This window comes from Heteronotia binoei, chromosome 2 (assembly GCF_032191835.1).
Source record: "Heteronotia binoei isolate CCM8104 ecotype False Entrance Well chromosome 2, APGP_CSIRO_Hbin_v1, whole genome shotgun sequence".
In the NCBI taxonomy this organism is placed as follows: domain Eukaryota; kingdom Metazoa; phylum Chordata; class Lepidosauria; order Squamata; family Gekkonidae; genus Heteronotia; species Heteronotia binoei.
The window spans coordinates 199,374,518-199,394,627 of NC_083224.1; the positions used below are offsets into that span (position 1 = coordinate 199,374,518).

The 20,110-nt window shown below is 50.7% G+C and overlaps 1 protein-coding gene across 1 annotated transcript in view; it reads left to right on the plus strand.

Moving 5' to 3' along the window:
• MYO1F (myosin IF) overlaps positions 1 to 20,110 on the plus strand; it is a 111,736-nt gene that overhangs the window by 43,713 nt on the left and 47,913 nt on the right. Inside the window, 5 exon segments of the mRNA XM_060232830.1 lie at positions 13,329 to 13,416; positions 15,093 to 15,182; positions 17,248 to 17,379; positions 18,633 to 18,767; positions 19,337 to 19,469. Coding sequence (XP_060088813.1) covers positions 13,329 to 13,416; positions 15,093 to 15,182; positions 17,248 to 17,379; positions 18,633 to 18,767; positions 19,337 to 19,469 — 578 coding nt within the window.

Consider the following 20,110-nt stretch of genomic DNA (forward strand, 5'->3'; position numbering starts at 1 on the left):
GGCGAGGAGCCGACGGTGCGATCACAGTATGTCACACCCCCACACCTGGCGCAATCACCGCATACTGCACTCCCACCAGCTACAACACGGCATGCTTCATAAGAAGCATGCCGCATTGCAGCAGGTAGGGGCGTGGCATGCTGTGATCGTGCTGGGGCGGGGAGGCGGGAGCAGAAGGGCTGAGGTGCAGCCGATCATACAGGGAGGGAGGGAGGCGGGAGCGGAAGGGTCAAGGCGATCGCGCTGGGGGGGGAGGCGGGATCGGAGGGGCCAAGGGGTGCAGCCAATCGTGCCGGGAGGGAGGCACCAGTGTTGGAGCCGTCACCTAGTTCACCGACTCCCATGTGCCGGCCCTGGTCCTAATCTTTTTAGTTCTAACTCCATCTTGTCTTCTACTCTCTCAGCGTCTTGTCTGTGTCATTATGGGATATCGGCCTTTACTGGGAACTTCAAGGGACGGGCAGGCCTCTTGCTATAGTGCAAGTCTTCCAGACATTTCATTTAGCACTTCACAAACTGGGGAGGAGTGTGAAAATGTGGGGGTACGCTTCCAGCACCAAATCAGAAAGGATGTCATCACCTTGGGGGCAACACTCTGGGATTTGCTCATAACGTTTTTGGGGAGATCCTAGAGCAACCCCTGGAGCAACTGGGGTGTACCTAGGGTTGCCAGCCCCTAGATGGGGCCTGGAGATTTCCTCCTTTTACACCTGATCTTCAGCTGGCAGAGATCAGCTCCCTTGGAAAAAATGGCTGCTTGGAAGGGTGGACTCTATGGCCTTGTACCCAGCTGAGGTCCCTCCCCTCCCCTCCCCTCCCCAAACCCCACCCTCTCCTGGATCTACCCCTAGAGTCTCCAGGTATTTTTCAACACAGACCTGGCAACCCTAGGCACACCTGGACCAATTTCCCACTCCCCATATGCCACTCTCACGTTCGTCTTCTCGGCGTGGCTTCCTTCTGATTTCACACTATCTGCCCCCGGGGCTGCAGCAAGCGTCAGCGTTTTCGCGCAGCAAACAGAAACTGGTTTTTAGTGGTTTCTGTTTGCTGCGCAAAAACTCCAACGCTTGCTGCAGCCCCGAGGCAGATAGTGTGAAATTGGAAGGAAGCCCCGCTGAGAAGACGAACGTGAGAGAGGCGTAAGGTGAGTGGGAAATTGGTCCTGTTCTCACCTCCCTGTTGTTCCCCAAGAGTTAAACGGATAAAAGGAAGGTTAAAACGGATAAAAGGAAGTGCTTCTTCACCCAAAGGGTGATTAACATGTGGAATTCACTGCCACAGGAGGTGGTGGCGGCCACAAGCATAGCCACCTTCAAGAGGGGCTTAGATAAAAATATGGAGCACAGGTCCATCAGTGGCTATTAGCCACAGTGTGTGTGTATATATAAATTTTTTTGCCACTGTGTGACACAGAGTGTTGGACTTGATGGGCCGTTGGCCTGATCCAACATGGCTTCTCTTATGTTCTAAGAGTTAGTCAGCTATGGCTGTCTACCCTACTTCAGGGTAGCACAGATTTTATTTTGGATCATAACAAGTGCAGAGGAGGAAATTTCTCCACATCGTGCAACCGATCTGTCGCAACAGTCTCATAAGGAAAAAACAAAATTGTCCTCTGTTGGGTGAAGAAGATAACAAGGGCCCTGCCGCATCCGGCCAGAAGCCATCATGTTTCCCACAGCGACCAGGTTGACGGGCGGGGACACAGAATCCCAGGCCTTCTCCCACCCCCACCCCAGCCGTGGAATGTGGAGTCTCTGGTTTCATGCAGCCATCCAAGTTAGGCTTACCAACTTCCAGGTGAGACCTGGAGTTACCTCAGAATTACAACTGATCTCTTAACTGGAGAGATCCGTTCCCCTGGAAGGAACGTCAGCTTCTGAGGACTTGTTCTATGGTATACCATAGAGCAGGGGTGTTGAACTTATCTATCATGAGGGCTGAATGAGACCTTGTCGGGCTGGGTGATATCAGACCGGGCCGTGTGTGTACTTATTTAAGATTAGGTAGCAGAGTGGTAAAGCTGCAGTACTGCTGTCCTAAGCTCTGCTCACGACCTGAGTTTGGTCCCAGCGGAAGCTGGGTTCAGGTAGCCGGCTCGAGGTTGACTCAGCCTTCCATCCTTCCGAGGTCGGTAAAAGGAGTCCCCAGCTTACTGGGGGGAAAGTGTAAAAGACTGGGGAAGGCAATGGCAAACCAACCCGTTAAAAGTCTGCCGTGAAAACGTTGTGAAAGCAACATCACCCCAGAGTCGGAAATGACTGGTGCTTCCACAGGGGGCTACCTTTACCTTTTACCTTTTTAGCAGAGATATAAACTTTATAAAAGACACAGACAAATTAAAGATTTCTTTTTTTAACTTTAAAAATAAAAACAGGCTTAAAACACTACTATTCGTTGGTCTTAAAGTTGCTGTCTTTGTATTTCTCCCAGGGGATCCAGGGAACTGGGCAAAGGAAGCTCTGGCTCTTTCCTTCCTTCCCCAGGGGACTGGGGGAGGAGCCTCAGCCAATGGAGAAAATCAATGTTTCGCTTTTACTTTTATTTTGTTTTGTTTGATTTATATCCCGCCCTCCCTGCCGAAGCAGGCTCAGGGCAGCTTTGTAGTTCCTGTATTATTGAGCAAGCCTTCCAAAGCAAGCTGAGATGCAGAAGGAAGCAGACAAGAGCCAGTTGCTCAGGGGCCTGATAGGAGCCCTCTGTTTGACACCCCTGCCATAGAGCATATGAGAAACTGAAGTCCTAGATGGACAGGATAACAAGACTAACGCCATTTTCTTGGGAGAGCCAGTTTGGTGTAGTGGTGAAGTGTGCGGACTCTTATCTGGGAGAACCGGGTTTGATTCCCCACTCCTCCGCTTGCACCTACTTGCATGGCCTTGGGTCAACCATAGCTCTGGCAGAGGTTGTCCTTGAAAGGGCAGCTGCTGTGAGAGCCTTCTCAGCCCCACCCACCTCACAGGGTGTCTGTTGTGAGGGAGGAAGGTAAAGGAAATTGTGAGCCGCTCTGAGACTTTGTCCTTGAAAGGGCAGCTTCTCAGCCCCACTCACCTCACAGGGTGTCTGTTGTGGGGGAGGAAGGAAAAGGAGATTGTAGGTCGCTCTGAGACTCTGTCTTTGAAAGGGCAGCTTCTGAGAGAGCCTTCTCAGAGCCCCACTTACCTCTAGGGTTGCCAATCCCCAGGTGGGGGCGGGGGATCCCCTGGTTTGGAGGCCCTCCCCCCACTTCAGGGTCGGCAGAAAGTGGCGGGTGGGGGGGGGGGAGAGGGAAATGTCTGCTGAGAACTCCGTTATTCCCTACTGGAGATTTATTCCCATAGAAAATCATGGAGAATTGATTTGCGGGTATCTGGGGCTCTGGGGGGGCTCTATTTTGGGGTAGAGGCACCAAATTTTCAGTATAGCATCTAGTGCTTCTCCCCAAAATACCCCCCAAGTTTCAAAAAGATTGGACCAGGGGTCCAATTCTATGAGCACCCAAAGAAGGTGCTCCTATCCTTCATTATTTCCTATGGAAGGAAGGCATAGAAAAGGTGTGCCGTTCCTTTTAAATGTGATTGCCAGAACTCCCTTTGGAGTTCAGTTATGCTTGTCACAGCCTTGATCTTGGCTCCACCCCTAATGTCTCCTGGCTCCATCCCCAAAGTCTCCTGGCTCCACCCCCAAAGTCTCCTGGCTCCACCCCCAAAGTCCCTAGATATTTCTAGAATTGGACTTGGCAACCCTACCCACCTCACAGGGTGTCTGTTGTTGGGGGGGGGGGGAGGAAGGGAAAGGAGATTGTGAGCCGCTCTGAGACTCTTCAGAGTGAAGGGCGGGATACAAATCCAATATCTTCTTCCTCTTGTTATTAAAGGTGACTTAAGCAAAGCTAACTTGCTTATGCAAGCTAAACTAACACCTTCTCAAAGTCAGACCTCATTTTGGGAAGGAGCTCACAGGAGTGGAACTCTGGAGCCTCTAAATTTTATTGCGCTCTTTCTTTCTTTCTTACCCCCACCCCAGCCCACCCCAAATAATTGCTTCTGGTCTCCATTGTTCAAACCCCCTGTGAAAATTTTGCGGAATTTTAAGATATGACAAGCTTTCTAATGGTTTCCCCCATTAAAAAGGGGGGAAATAATCACAACATATAAAGCAGACGGATGAAAATCTTCATTATGCCGCTGTAGCCACACAGGAGAAAAGAATTTTAGAAGTATGATGGGAGTAAGGTTTTATTATGACAATTGTAATTCAAGAAGCATTTTAAAGTAGATGCCGAGCCGATATAATTTAGTACACCTTCTGGTGATGTCAGAGGTGTTTGGCATATGCCAATGAGTGATGCAAACGGGTGGAATTCTAGCAGGAGCTCCTTGGCATATTAGGTCACACAACCCTGATGTAGCCAATCTTCCAAGAGCTTACAAAAAAGAGCCTTGTAAGCTCTTGGAGGATTGGCTACATCAGGGGTGTGTGGCCTAATATGCAAAGGATCTCCTGCTAGAATTCCACCCCAGATGCAAATGAGTTGTGATAATAAGCTCTGGCACCTCGTTTTCTATGAAATGGCCCTGCTCAGACTCTATTCTTCCCCTGAAAGTGATGCCAAACCAATACAGAGGAAGCTGTAAAACAGGTCCACCAGCAGCAAAAAAGCTCACAGATCAAATTATTATACAAAGAAGTTCCCTGAGATTACATTCTATTGGTTAGTGTGGCGGAACCGGCCCGATTCTGCCTTCAGACCCGGTCCCGTCAGCTCCCTATGGAGTCGCCAACTCCTGGAGGGAGCTATTCCTCCTCCTGCCCCTTGGGCTCGCTGCCACCACCTGCTCAGTCTTGGGGTTCAGATTGAGAGGAACAGGACTCCCAATCCCCCTCTCCGGCTGTGAGGCTAGGCCTCCAGGTCCTCTGCCACCCTGCACTTGGGTTTCACAGAGACCTCAGCGCTTCTTTGGGGCACCCCTGGAGGATTGGCACCTTATCCACCTGCATGCCTTCCCCCTTCCCCGGGGCCCCCTTTATAAAAACAGCGTGGTCTAAAGCGGTCTGGGGATCTAGGTGGTACAGAGATGAACTGCCAGCATTTAAAACAGAAAAAAACATTTATTTAAAAGAGAAAAATATAGGAAAAGAAAAACACAAAACAAAAACAGTTGCATTTAAAAAGTTAGCACCGCACAGCACCGCACAGCAAACAGCATAACAAAATAAAGATGGTTTTTAAACGCATCGTATTGTCCCTGGTCTATACTTGATCTGCCTAAGAAAATGACTTACTTTGTCTGCCTGCCTGGCCCCCCCCCCCCCCGGCAGGAGCCTCCATTGCTCACCACATGCTTGCTCGAGCGCTGGCTCAAATCTCCCCTCTCTTCCTGCCTAACACATGGCAAGAACAACAGCCCTTCCTGCCTCTCTAGGAGACTTTCCCCCTAGCGTTGTTGGTTTGGCTCTGGAAGGGAGGGGGGGAGTGAGGGGAAGGCTACAAAGCCGGCTGAATGGATTTACTGATCCCTGCCTTTTTGGATGAAGCCCCAACACTCTCAGATGGCGTTTCTCCACACGTCCCCCTCCTTAAATTCTGAGCCGGAGGGGTTGCCTCCTACAGAGGTGACCCCGTAGCAGAATCCAAACAAACAAGGAGAAACCCGTTAACCAAAATATTTCACAAACATTCAGGTATTTCTCCACTAATACACAAAGTCCAGCACCCTAGGTGCCCATGTCCTTTCTGGACAAAACGTTGCATGGCTGCATGCAGCAGGAATGTCCAGTCCTTAAGATGTACTCCTCCATCTCCCAGGACCACCTCTGGAGTTTGGTGCTCTCCCTTCGTTGCTGCTGTTGCTGGGGTGAGTGGTCCATCAAAGGAGGAAATCCCTGGCCCCACATATGGGGTTGGAAACTGCCCAGTTCCCACACAGTTGCTTCTTCTTTATCCCTCATTGGTGGAATGTTCCCTCTGTCCACTCTGTCCTCCCAGAAAACCACCTCTGGGGCTCCAAACAATTGCTGTCCCAGCTTCTTTTTGTCTCCTTCCTTCCTACCTATATGCAACACCATGGACCTCGCAGAGAATGGCTGTGGTACATTCACCTGCACCACTTTAACTGCCTTTCCCATTTTCTCCATAGCCACCACATAAGTAGCCTCGTCTAGGTCATCCACAATCACATGGGGTCCCTCCCATTCCACTTTCCGTTCACCAGTATGAAGGGGCAGGAAATCCATCACCCTATCCCCTGTCTCAGCTTCTGAGAACTCCACTTTCTGGTCCCTTGCCACCTCACACAGTGGATCCAGCCTCGGGTCACTTTGAACCTCAGACAGGAACATTTCTGGCTCCCCCAGACTTCCTATCATCTGTTCCTTCAAGCCACCCCTAGTCCCACTGTTTCCAGAACACTTAGCCAAAGTTGGATCTGGGTTCTCCGCCCCCTCAGTTGGTTTTTCAGTGTCAGCCAACTGAGCTCCTTCCTGCCTGGAACGCTCCACAGCATCCTGCTGCCCTTGTGGAAATTGGCACCCCTCTTCCCATTGGGCACACCCTCCTGCAGGGTTTGAGACAGGCTGGTCCTCCCCCTCCCTGGTTGGTGGTGAGGTGGCTTCCCTAAAGTTGCCCTCCTCCCCCCACCTTCCCCTGAGGGTTTGGCTTGGGTTCTCCGTCCCCTCGGTTGGTTTTTCAGCACTACCAAACTGACCCCCTTCCTGCCTGGAAGGTTCCACAGCTTCCCAGGATTCCTGTCTGCCCTGCTTCAAGACGACCTGTTTTGAGAGCGTCTCGGACGATCCCACTTCCTGATCCACAGCTACTTGGTGAACCGGTTCCAACCTAAGGCTGCTCCGGACCCCCTTCTGGAACCGCTCCCGTTCCCCCAAGCCTTCAGCTATGTGCTCCTCTGAGCCCACATTAGCCTTGCTGCTCTCAGAACCTCCTGTGAAATCTCCACTCTCCACCTCGGTCTCTTCAGCTTGCACATCCTTTACGCTAGACAGGTTCCCTTCCTCGCTAGGAACATCCACAGCCTCTTGCTGCACTTGGGGAAAGCTACACCCCTTCTCCCCTTGAGAACACCCTACTCCAGGGCTTGAGACAGACTGGTCCTCCCCCTCCTGGGTGACCGCCCTCTCTTCGTCCTCAGTAACCTGGGTTATTTCCCCCTCCCTGGTTGGTGGTGAGGTGGCTTCCTTAAAGTTGCCTTCCTCCTCCCACTTCCCCCTGGGGGTTTGGCTGCGGGGTACAGCCTTGATAGAGTACTGGCCAACCACCAAATCCCGGCCCAATAACACTGGAACTGTTTGCTCCTTCATTACCCCAAATTCAGAATAGGCTTCACATTCTTGTGGAGCTAAACCCCTGAACTGCTTTCGGGAGTGGTCTGGCCCCAGTTTAAACCTTTTAAATACAGTGGCTTTATAGGCCGCAAAAGTTATCCCCCCATCTTCCATAGGCATGCTGTAATAGATGGCTGAAAGCTCTCCAGTCAGGTTGCTACAAAGGTAAGACATATAGTCCTCCTCTGCAATCCCCCACTGTTTGGCTGCCCTCTCAAAGTTGGAGAGGTATGTGGAGGGGTCTTCTCCCTCCTTGTACACTGCAAAGTCTTTGGGCGTGACTTGGATCTCTTTGCTTAGTTCAGCTTCCAGACGTAGCACCTCAAGCTCATGGCGACGTTGCTCTTCTTGTTCCCGTCTGCGGATCTCTGCTTCTTCCTGTCTGCGGATCGCATCCCTCTCTGCTTGTCGTTCCTCTCTCTCTCTTTCCTCCTGTCTGCGGACTGCATCCCTCTCTGCTTGTCGTTCCTCTCTCTCTCGTTCCTCCTCTCTGCGGACTGCATCCCTCTCTGCTTGTCGTTCCTCTCTCTCTCGTTCCGCCTCGATACGCATTCTTGCCAGTTCCAACTGTAGCCGCAAGGTTGCTTCTGACTGGGTGGGGGCCACTTTTGCAGGTGCCCCTGCATGCTCAAGATGCTCCAACAGGAGGACTTGCATATCTACTACAGTCAGGTTGTCACACTCCAGCTCTTGCTTTGCGCACTCTTCCTGGAGCTGTGGCTTTGTCATCTTCAGGATTTCCAGTTTCTTAGCACGCTCCATCCTAACTAGCTAAACTTTCCCTACTCCAGTTGACCCGAAAAGAAAACAAAACCGCTGTTGCTTCCTCTGGGTGCTTGCACGCATCAAAAACCAAAAATGCCTGGCCAATCAAGTTCTCTGTTTGTTCTCATCCCACCGCTGCCGCCAAGTGTGGCGGAACCGGCCCGATTCTGCCTTCAGACCCGGTCCCGTCAGCTCCCTATGGAGTCGCCAACTCCTGGAGGGAGCTATTCCTCCTCCTGCCCCTTGGGCTCGCTGCCACCACCTGCTCAGTCTTGGGGTTCAGATTGAGAGGAACAGGACTCCCAATCCCCCTCTCCGGCTGTGAGGCTAGGCCTCCAGGTCCTCTGCCACCCTGCACTTGGGTTTCACAGAGACCTCAGCGCTTCTTTGGGGCACCCCTGGAGGATTGGCACCTTATCCACCTGCATGCCTTCCCCCTTCCCCGGGGCCCCCTTTATAAAAACAGCGTGGTCTAAAGCGGTCTGGGGATCTAGGTGGTACAGAGATGAACTGCCAGCATTTAAAACAGAAAAAAACATTTATTTAAAAGAGAAAAATATAGGAAAAGAAAAACACAAAACAAAAACAGTTGCATTTAAAAAGTTAGCACCGCACAGCAAACAGCATAACAAAATAAAGATGGTTTTTAAACGCATCGTATTGTCCCTGGTCTATACTTGATCTGCCTAAGAAAATGACTTACTTTGTCTGCCTGCCTGGGGGCCCCCCCCCCGGCAGGAGCCTCCATTGCTCACCACATGCTTGCTCGAGCGCTGGCTCAAATCTCCCCTCTCTTCCTGCCTAACACATGGCAAGAACAACAGCCCTTCCTGCCTCTCTAGGAGACTTTCCCCCTAGCGTTGTTGGTTTGGCTCTGGAAGGGAGGGGGGGAGTGAGGGGAAGGCTACAAAGCCGGCTGAATGGATTTACTGATCCCTGCCTTTTTGGATGAAGCCCCAACACTCTCAGATGGCGTTTCTCCACACGTCCCCCTCCTTAAATTCTGAGCCGGAGGGGTTGCCTCCTACAGAGGTGACCCCGTAGCAGAATCCAAACAAACAAGGAGAAACCCGTTAACCAAAATATTTCACAAACATTCAGGTATTTCTCCACTAATACACAAAGTCCAGCACCCTAGGTGCCCATGTCCTTTCTGGACAAAACGTTGCATGGCTGCATGCAGCAGGAATGTCCAGTCCTTAAGATGTACTCCTCCATCTCCCAGGACCACCTCTGGAGTTTGGTGCTCTCCCTTCGTTGCTGCTGTTGCTGGGGTGAGTGGTCCATCAAAGGAGGAAATCCCTGGCCCCACATATGGGGTTGGAAACTGCCCAGTTCCCACACAGTTGCTTCTTCTTTATCCCTCATTGGTGGAATGTTCCCTCTGTCCACTCTGTCCTCCCAGAAAACCACCTCTGGGGCTCCAAACAATTGCTGTCCCAGCTTCTTTTTGTCTCCTTCCTTCCTACCTATATGCAACACCATGGACCTCGCAGAGAATGGCTGTGGTACATTCACCTGCACCACTTTAACTGCCTTTCCCATTTTCTCCATAGCCACCACATAAGTAGCCTCGTCTAGGTCATCCACAATCACATGGGGTCCCTCCCATTCCACTTTCCGTTCACCAGTATGAAGGGGCAGGAAATCCATCACCCTATCCCCTGTCTCAGCTTCTGAGAACTCCACTTTCTGGTCCCTTGCCACCTCACACAGTGGATCCAGCCTCGGGTCACTTTGAACCTCAGACAGGAACATTTCTGGCTCCCCCAGACTTCCTATCATCTGTTCCTTCAAGCCACTCCTAGTCCCACTGTTTCCAGAACACTTAGCCAAAGTTGGATCTGGGTTCTCCGCCCCCTCAGTTGGTTTTTCAGTGTCAGCCAACTGAGCTCCTTCCTGCCTGGAACGCTCCACAGCATCCTGCTGCCCTTGTGGAAATTGGCACCCCTCTTCCCATTGGGCACACCCTCCTGCAGGGTTTGAGACAGGCTGGTCCTCCCCCTCCCTGGTTGGTGGTGAGGTGGCTTCCCTAAAGTTGCCCTCCTCCCCCCACCTTCCCCTGAGGGTTTGGCTTGGGTTCTCCGTCCCCTCGGTTGGTTTTTCAGCACTACCAAACTGACCCCCTTCCTGCCTGGAAGGTTCCACAGCTTCCCAGGATTCCTGTCTGCCCTGCTTCAAGACGACCTGTTTTGAGAGCGTCTCGGACGATCCCACTTCCTGATCCACAGCTACTTGGTGAACCGGTTCCAACCTAAGGCCGCTCCGGACCCCCTTCTGGAACCGCTCCCGTTCCCCCAAGCCTTCAGCTATGTGCTCCTCTGAGCCCACATTAGCCTTGCTGCTCTCAGAACCTCCTGTGAAATCTCCACTCTCCACCTCGGTCTCTTCAGCTTGCACATCCTTTACGCTAGACAGGTTCCCTTCCTCGCTAGGAACATCCACAGCCTCTTGCTGCACTTGGGGAAAGCTACACCCCTTCTCCCCTTGAGAACACCCTACTCCAGGGCTTGAGACAGACTGGTCCTCCCCCTCCTGGGTGACCGCCCTCTCTTCGTCCTCAGTAACCTGGGTTATTTCCCCCTCCCTGGTTGGTGGTGAGGTGGCTTCCTTAAAGTTGCCTTCCTCCTCCCACTTCCCCCTGGGGGTTTGGCTGCGGGGTACAGCCTTGATAGAGTACTGGCCAACCACCAAATCCCGGCCCAATAACACTGGAACTGTTTGCTCCTTCATTACCCCAAATTCAGAATAGGCTTCACATTCTTGTGGAGCTAAACCCCTGAACTGCTTTCGGGAGTGGTCTGGCCCCAGTTTAAACCTTTTAAATACAGTGGCTTTATAGGCCGCAAAAGTTATCCCCCCATCTTCCATAGGCATGCTGTAATAGATGGCTGAAAGCTCTCCAGTCAGGTTGCTACAAAGGTAAGACATATAGTCCTCCTCTGCAATCCCCCACTGTTTGGCTGCCCTCTCAAAGTTGGAGAGGTATGTGGAGGGGTCTTCTCCCTCCTTGTACACTGCAAAGTCTTTGGGCGTGACTTGGATCTCTTTGCTTAGTTCAGCTTCCAGACGTAGCACCTCAAGCTCATGGCGACGTTGCTCTTCTTGTTCCCGTCTGCGGATCTCTGCTTCTTCCTGTCTGCGGATCGCATCCCTCTCTGCTTGTCGTTCCTCTCTCTCTCTTTCCTCCTGTCTGCGGACTGCATCCCTCTCTGCTTGTCGTTCCTCTCTCTCTCGTTCCTCCTCTCTGCGGACTGCATCCCTCTCTGCTTGTCGTTCCTCTCTCTCTCGTTCCGCCTCGATACGCATTCTTGCCAGTTCCAACTGTAGCCGCAAGGTTGCTTCTGACTGGGTGGGGGCCACTTTTGCAGGTGCCCCTGCATGCTCAAGATGCTCCAACAGGAGGACTTGCATATCTACTACAGTCAGGTTGTCACACTCCAGCTCTTGCTTTGCGCACTCTTCCTGGAGCTGTGGCTTTGTCATCTTCAGGATTTCCAGTTTCTTAGCACGCTCCATCCTAACTAGCTAAACTTTCCCTACTCCAGTTGACCCGAAAAGAAAACAAAACCGCTGTTGCTTCCTCTGGGTGCTTGCACGCATCAAAAACCAAAAATGCCTGGCCAATCAAGTTCTCTGTTTGTTCTCATCCCACCGCTGCCGCCAAGTGTGGCGGAACCGGCCCGATTCTGCCTTCAGACCCGGTCCCGTCAGCTCCCTATGGAGTCGCCAACTCCTGGAGGGAGCTATTCCTCCTCCTGCCCCTTGGGCTCGCTGCCACCACCTGCTCAGTCTTGGGGTTCAGATTGAGAGGAACAGGACTCCCAATCCCCCTCTCCGGCTGTGAGGCTAGGCCTCCAGGTCCTCTGCCACCCTGCACTTGGGTTTCACAGAGACCTCAGCGCTTCTTTGGGGCACCCCTGGAGGATTGGCACCTTATCCACCTGCATGCCTTCCCCCTTCCCCGGGGCCCCCTTTATAAAAACAGCGTGGTCTAAAGCGGTCTGGGGATCTAGGTGGTACAGAGATGAACTGCCAGCATTTAAAACAGAAAAAAACATTTATTTAAAAGAGAAAAATATAGGAAAAGAAAAACACAAAACAAAAACAGTTGCATTTAAAAAGTTAGCACCGCACAGCACCGCACAGCAAACAGCATAACAAAATAAAGATGGTTTTTAAACGCATCGTATTGTCCCTGGTCTATACTTGATCTGCCTAAGAAAATGACTTACTTTGTCTGCCTGCCTGGGCCCCCCCCCCCCGGCAGGAGCCTCCATTGCTCACCACATGCTTGCTCGAGCGCTGGCTCAAATCTCCCCTCTCTTCCTGCCTAACACATGGCAAGAACAACAGCCCTTCCTGCCTCTCTAGGAGACTTTCCCCCTAGCGTTGTTGGTTTGGCTCTGGAAGGGAGGGGGGGAGTGAGGGGAAGGCTACAAAGCCGGCTGAATGGATTTACTGATCCCTGCCTTTTTGGATGAAGCCCCAACACTCTCAGATGGCGTTTCTCCACAGTTAGAGAGGGCGAGTGAAAGCAGAACCAGACAGGAAGGAGACAGATATTGTCCTATCTATCTAGCTTGCTCTATGGTGTTTGTAGTCTTTGAGAACTGAGCAAGTCTGTTCTTCCAGTCTTTGAGAACTGAGCATCGTCAGTCTGTTCTTCCAACAGTACAGCTTGGGAAGGGTGAGGTTTGGGGAAAGAAGGGACTACAGCAGGGTATAATGCCATATGGCCCACCTGCCCAAGCAGCCATTTTCTCCAGGAGAACTCACCTCTGTGGTCTGGAGATCAGTTGTACTTCCAGGCCTCACCTGGAAGTTGCTACCAAATAAAACAAACTGTGAAAAATACTATTACAAAATATAATTCATACAAGGAAAAAAGTGTATTTCAGCAACCTCATTATTTTACGTACCGCACATGCATATTTATGCACATATATACAACAGTGTACAAATAGTCCAAATCATAAATAAGTTCAAATCATAAATCCAAAAAAGAGCTCTTTTATTTTATTTAATAGTATTTTTCACCGAGTGGTTTGTTTTATTTGGTTGCAACTTCATTCCTCTGTGTAGCCTATTGTGTATCTTCAACTCACCTGGAAGTTGGCAGCCCCTGGGTGTAGATTTATGGAACTGAGATAGAAGGACCCTCATTTTGTTCTCTTCATTGCTGTTCACTTGTTTCATAGACCCATCCTGTCTGACAACCTGCTTCTGTTCTTGTTTAGTGGCGAAAGCGGAGCCGGGAAGACAGTGGCAGCCAAATACATCATGGGCTACATTTCCAAAGTATCCGGGGGCGGAGAGAAAGTGCAGGTGGGTCTTCTTGGCGGGTGGATATCTATCTCGACTTCTTCCCTGCCCACCTCAACCCCGCTTTTCCCTTCCTAAGTCTTTGTTTTCTGCTGACTCCAGAGAAACTGGAAAAATGACTAGCAAAGGCTCCCTCTAAGCTGTGGAGTCTTGTGAGAAAAAAATCTGCTTCGCGAGCTAATGGCATCAAAGTTGTGAACTACTGCACAATTTAGGCTGCTCTCAGGACCGGATCTACATGTTTTTTTTTGGGGGGGGGGCAAAATTAAAAAATGCCCCCCCTTATGGTCCATTCTATCTTATGGTCCAATAGAATATAATGGACTCCATACCCAATTTGGCGCCCCCCCTCCTTCGGGGGCAAGCACCCCCCTCTGCCTCCCCCTAGATCCGGCCCTGGCTGCTCTGGGGCCATTTTTCCTGAGCTAAGATAAAAAGGCCATGTCATTCAAGAGGTTATCAGATGACCGTCATTTGAAACTTTTGAGCAGAATTTTCTCAGAAGTGTGCCCAACAGGCCTGCTTATTGTTCCTGACAGCACACTCTACCATCTTATGTCAAGTAGTTTTACAACCCTCGTGGTTAAGCATCTGTTGGTCTTGAACTAAGACGACTACCTGTGTGTATATGTATGTATGTATATGTGTGTGTGTGTGTATACACACACACACACACACATATATTGGCTACTGTGTGACACAGAGTATTGGACTGGATGGGCCATTGGCCTGACCCAACACGGCTTCTCTTATGTTCTTATGTGACACAGAGTGTTGGACTGGATGGGCCACTGGCCTGATCCAACAGGGCTTCTCTTATGTTCTTATGTGACACAGAGTGTTGGACTGGATGGGCCTCTGGCCTGATCCAACATGGCTTCTCTTCTGTTCTTATGTGACACAGAGTGTTGGACTGGATGGGCCACTGGCCGGAACCAACATGGCTTCTCTTCTGTTCTTATGTGACACAGAGTGTTGGACTGGATGGGCCACTGGCCTGATCCAACATGGCTTCTCTTATGTTCTTATGTGACACAGAGTGTTGGACTGGATGGGCCATTGGCCTCATCCAACATGGCTTCTCTTCTGTTCTTATGTGACACAGAGTGTTGGACTGGATGGGCCACTGGCCTGATCCAACATGGCTTCTCTTATGTTCTTATGTACCCCACTGAATTCGAAGGCAGCGCCTTCCCAGTGTGCAGTCTCATTCGTTGGCGCACAGCTGGGTGCTGGTCCATTTCAGTGACTTTCAGAATTCCAAAAGGTTGTAGCAGGACACAGATTTGTGGCCTGAAGAAGTGTAGATCTAGAGATCTTGATGGGCCAGCTGACATTCCTAAATAACAGGGAATAAGCCCTGAGCTCATATTAAGGATCAAAGGACATGAGATGGGGTTTGAGTATCCAACAAAACTGGGCACTACCTGGGGAGACCACACAATACTGCTAGGCCCGTTAAATCCTGAAGTGGGTGAGCTGTCTGGTCTTTATTGAGGCATTTATGAATACAGTCGAGTTTTCTGATAAAGTCCCCTTCAGTAGTTTCACTTTTTTAAGTATCTCGCAGCAAGGGATGCTTTGAGAGGGAAGCACCTGATATAAAGTCTTGTCGTTTAATACCTACTCCTTCTCTGCCCCCTCCCTCCGTGTCGTGTGGTTTTTCTCTGTCTCTTCAGCATGTCAAAGACATCATTCTCCAGTCTAACCCGTTGCTAGAAGCCTTTGGCAATGCCAAGACCGTCCGGAACAACAATTCCAGCCGATTTGTAAGTCTTTGCAATGGTTTGGGGGACTCCGTTCAAGAGCCCACCTCTGGGTGAAGAAAAAGTTGAGGAAAAAACTTGGAAATATCACGCTGGTTTTCCATTGCAGCATTTTACAATCCAGTTTACATTTCCCCCTGTTTTAATAAAAAACATATTGTTCTTTCCTCGTCTTTCAGTTCAGTTTTCAGAACACTACCTTAGGGGGGGGGGGGAATCGGAGCTGAATTGTTGCTTTAAAACAAACACTTTATTTGGCAACTCCCTTAAGGGTAATGGATTCCCAGAGTAAAATCAGCATTACCCAAACGTCAGATAATTAGGGTTTAAGACAATAAATAGAAGGGATTTGGGGGAGGCAGGACTATGGATACACTGCAGTTCTGCAGGGACAATGAAAAAGTGCAGAATGTGCTAGAATGTCTACTTTGCAGAGATACACGTCTAAATTTTCTTTAAAATCAAGATTCTAGTCCACGTGCTGTGACTTGGATAGCTTAGGTTAGTCAGATCTCAGCTAGGATTGCCAAGTCTGACTCAAGAAATAACTGGGAATTTTGGGGGTGGAGCCAGGAGACATTGGGGGTGGAGCCAAGAGCAAGGGTGTGACAAGCATGATTGAACTCCAAAGGGAGCTCTGGCCATCACCTTTAAAAGGACCGCACACCTTCTAAATGCCTTCCCTCCATTTAGAAATAATGAAGGATTGGGGCACCTTCTTTTGGGGGCTCATAGAATTGGGCCCCCTGGTCCAATCTTTTTGAAATTTGGGGGGGGGGGGGTCGTGTTTTGAAGAGAGGCACCAGATGCTATGCTAAAAAATTGGTGCCTCTAACTCAAACAATAGCTCCCCCAGAGCCTCAGATAACTCATGGATCAATTCTCCATTATACTCTGTGGGAATAGATCTCCATAGAGTATAATGGAGTGGCCAGCAGATATTTCCTCTCCCCCCCCGGACCGCTTTTTGATAACCCTGAAGCGGGGGGAGGGCCTCCAAACCGGAGGATCCCCTGCCGCCACCTGGGGATTGGCAACCCTTGATATAATGGAGAATTGATCCATGGGTATCTAGGGCTCTGAGGGGGAGCCCTAAATACCCAACTTTTTTGAGATGAGGCACCAAATTTTCAGCATAAAATCTGGTGCCTCTCTCTACAACACTTCCCAAGTTTCAAAGATATTGAACATATATGAACATATGAAACTGCCTTATACTGAATCAGACCCTTGGTCCATCAAAGTCAGTATTGTCTTCTCAGACTGGCAGCGGCTCTCCAGGCTCTCAAGCTGAGGTTTTTCACACCTCTTTGCCTGGACCCTGTTTTGGAGATGCCGGGGATTGAACCTGGGACCTTCTGCTTCCCAAGCAGATGCTCTACCACTGAGCCACCGTCCCTCCCCACGGGCTAGGGGGTCCAATTGTATGAGTCCCAAAAGAAGGCATCCCTGTCTTATTTCCAGATGGAGGGAAGGCATTTTAAAAGACATGCGGTCCCTTTAAGTGTGATTGTTAGAAACTCCCCTTGGAGTTCAGTCATGCTTGTCACACAACCTTGCTCCACGCCCAATGTCTCCTGGCCCCACCCCCAATATCTCCTGGCTCCACCCCCAATGTCTCCTGGCTCCACCCCCAAAGTCCCCAGACATTTCTCGAATTGGACCTGGCAAACTCCGTTGCATCTGTTGAACTCAGACAGACTAAACGGGCTTTCCAGAAGTTATGCACAAGCCTTTAGTGCCTGCTTCCCCCATATGCAGCAGAAGAATCTAAGCCAAATCACAGCAATCATGCAAATGTGCTTAATTTGCACAAATTTACAGGCTACATAATACGGCTTTTCTTTGCGTGCAATTTGGGTTTCCACCGGTGCAGAATTTTAATCGTGTTTTTAATCTAAGTGTATTTTGTATCTCAGAGGCACACACTTAGGAATCTCTACAGCGTGCCCCACTTGTTTGCAATTCAGCTGTGGGTCGGCAAGCATTTGAAGATCCAAAAGCACGACTCAATTCACAATGGACCCAAATTGCGATCCTTACAGGAGTTGCCATTGTCTCCCACCAGGGGAAATACTTTGAGATCCAGTTCAGTCGAGGTGGGGAGCCGGACGGAGGGAAGATCTCCAACTTCCTGCTGGAGAAATCCCGGGTGGTGAGCCAGAACGAGAGCGAGAGGAACTTCCACATTTACTATCAGGTACGAGAGCCAGTGGTGCGTGAGGAGCGAGCTTGGGAACCGCTGGGTTGGAGGAGTGCAAAGCCACGTGCCTTTGAGCAGACGACTGGCATCACGATCGCGCATGGTCAGACATTTGCTGGAAGCTGGAGACGGGCTCACCACCAGTCACTGAGCACTCCCAACTTCGCAACACGTAGGGTTGGCAACCACCAGGTACTCTAGAATTGCATCTGATCTCCAGACAATGGAGGTGAGTTCCTCTGGAGAAAATAGCTGCTCTGAAGAAGAAGATATTGGATTTATATCCTGCCCTATACTCTGAATCTCAGAGCGATTACAATCTCCTTTCCCTTCCCCCCCTGCCACAACAGACACCCTGTGAGGTGGGTGGGACTGAGAGAGCTCCTACAGCAGCTGCCCTTTCAAGGACAACTCCTACGAAAGCTATGACTGACCCAAGACCATTCCAGCAGCTGCACGTGAAGGAGTGGGGAATCAAACCCGGTTCTTCCGGAGAAGAGTCCGCACACTTCACCACTACGCCAAGCTGGCTCTGGAGGGTGGAATCTATGGCAAAATAGAGGCCAAAGGGGTGGGCACAATTGTCCTAGAGGGAAGAATAAAACAAAAAAAATAAGGTCTCGTCTACTTACAGGAAGTTCTGGCCATAGAATTCCCAAGAATTCCTAGAGCTACTTGGAAGTGACAATGGTAGCACTAGCAATTGCCAGAACTTCCATTATGTAAAAGGAAAGGAAGGATCCCCTGTGCAAGCACCAGTCGTTTTTGACTCTGAGGTGACGTTGCTTTCACAATGTTTTCACGGCAGAGTTTTTATGGGGTGGTTTGCCATTGCCTTCCCCAGTCATCTACACTTCCCCCCCCCTCCCCCAGCAAGCTGGGCCCTCGTTTTACCGACCTCGGAAGGATAGAAGGCTGAGTCAACCTTGGGCCGACTACCTGAACCAGCTTCTGCTGGGATAGAACTCAAGTCGTGAGCAGAGAGTTCAGATCACAGTACTGCAGTACTGCTGCTTTACCACTCTGCACCACGGGCCCTTCCATTATGTAGCTGAGGCCTTATTTTTCTTTTGAATTTTTCTCCCAGGACCCTGTCTCTTACCAGCCTGCCCGGTGGTTACCCCTGCTTGGTAACCCTGCCGACACCTGATACATGAGATCTTTTTCACTGCAGCTCTTGGGAATCGAACCCAGGGCCCTCTGCATGCCCTACCTGCTGAGCCAAAAGCCCTTCCCTCTTTTCTCAACAGCTCATTGAAGGAGCCCCGCAGCAACAGAAACAAAACCTGGGTCTTATGAATCCAGACTATTACTATTACCTCAACCAGTCGGAAACATATAAAGTCGATGGCACAGACGACCGAAACGAGTTCCAAGATACTATGGTGAGCAGATGGAATTTGCATGGCGAATGCTTAGCCCTCGAACCTGGGATTTGTACTTCAGGACGGGCCTCAGATTCAGCAGGAACTCATAGGAGCACAACTCCTGAACCTTTCTGAGGGTTTCCCCTCTTCCTCCCCACCTACCTTGTCCATTGAATAGAAGGTACAGCTGTATAACAATCCCTGGATTAGGAGAGCAGGCAGCCGAGCTTTGCCACGCCCCCAGCAGCCCTCATTAACCCCTGGAGAAGCCCACACCGCCCTTCTTCCACTTCTGATGTGATTTTGGGCAGCGGGTGGTTTGCTGGCCTTTTGACTGTGGGGGGAGGTGGACCAGGAGAGCCCCAGGAGAGTGAGGCCTGTTTCGGCTGGCTGGATCTCTAGCCAGCCCAAGCAGGCCTCACTTGCCCGGCTCTCCTTTTTTGCATCGAGTTGCTTTTAGCTGGGGGGGGGCATATGCTAATGTTATGCTAATGAGCTCCGCCACGTGTTTTTCTACAAAACAACCCCTGCTTCAGAACCATGTTTCTCTCTTCTCTTCTGGGCTCCCCCTCACCCACCTCAACCAGAATGCTATGGGTGTGATCGGCATCGCAGACCAAGACCAGCAGCTCGTGCTACAGATCGTGGCCGGTATCCTTCATCTCGGCAATATCGGATTCCAGGAACAAGGCAACTATGCTCAGGTGGAGACTCCTGACTGTGAGTACATAAGGACATAAGAGAAGCCATGTTGGATCAGACCAATGGCCCATCCAGACCAACACTCTGTGTCACACAGTGGCCAAAAAACCCAGGTGCCTTCAGGAGGTCCACCAGTGGAGCCAGGACACTAGAAGCCCTTCCACTGTGCCCCCCACAAGCACTAAGAATACAGAGCATCACTGCCCCAGACGTAAGGACATAAGAGAAGCCATGTTGGATCAGGCCAATGGCCCATCCAGTCCAACTCTGTGTCACACAGTGGCCAAAAAACCCAGGTGCCTTCAGGAGGTCCACCAGTGGAGCCAGGACACTAGAAGCCCTTCCACTGTGCCCCCCCACAAGCACTAAGAATACAGAGCATCACTGCCCCAGACGTAAGAACATAAGAGAAGCCATGTTGGATCAGACCAATGGCCCATCCAGTCCAACTCTGTGTCACACAGTGGCCAAAAAACCCAGGTGCCTTCAGGAGGTCCACCAGTGGGGCCAGGACACTAGAAGCCCTCCCACTGTGCCCCCCCTCAAGCACTAAGAATACAGAGCATCACTGCCCCAGACATAAGAACATAAGAGAAGCCATGTTGGATCAGGCCAATGGGCCATCCAGCCCAACACTCTGTGTCACACAGTGGCCAAAA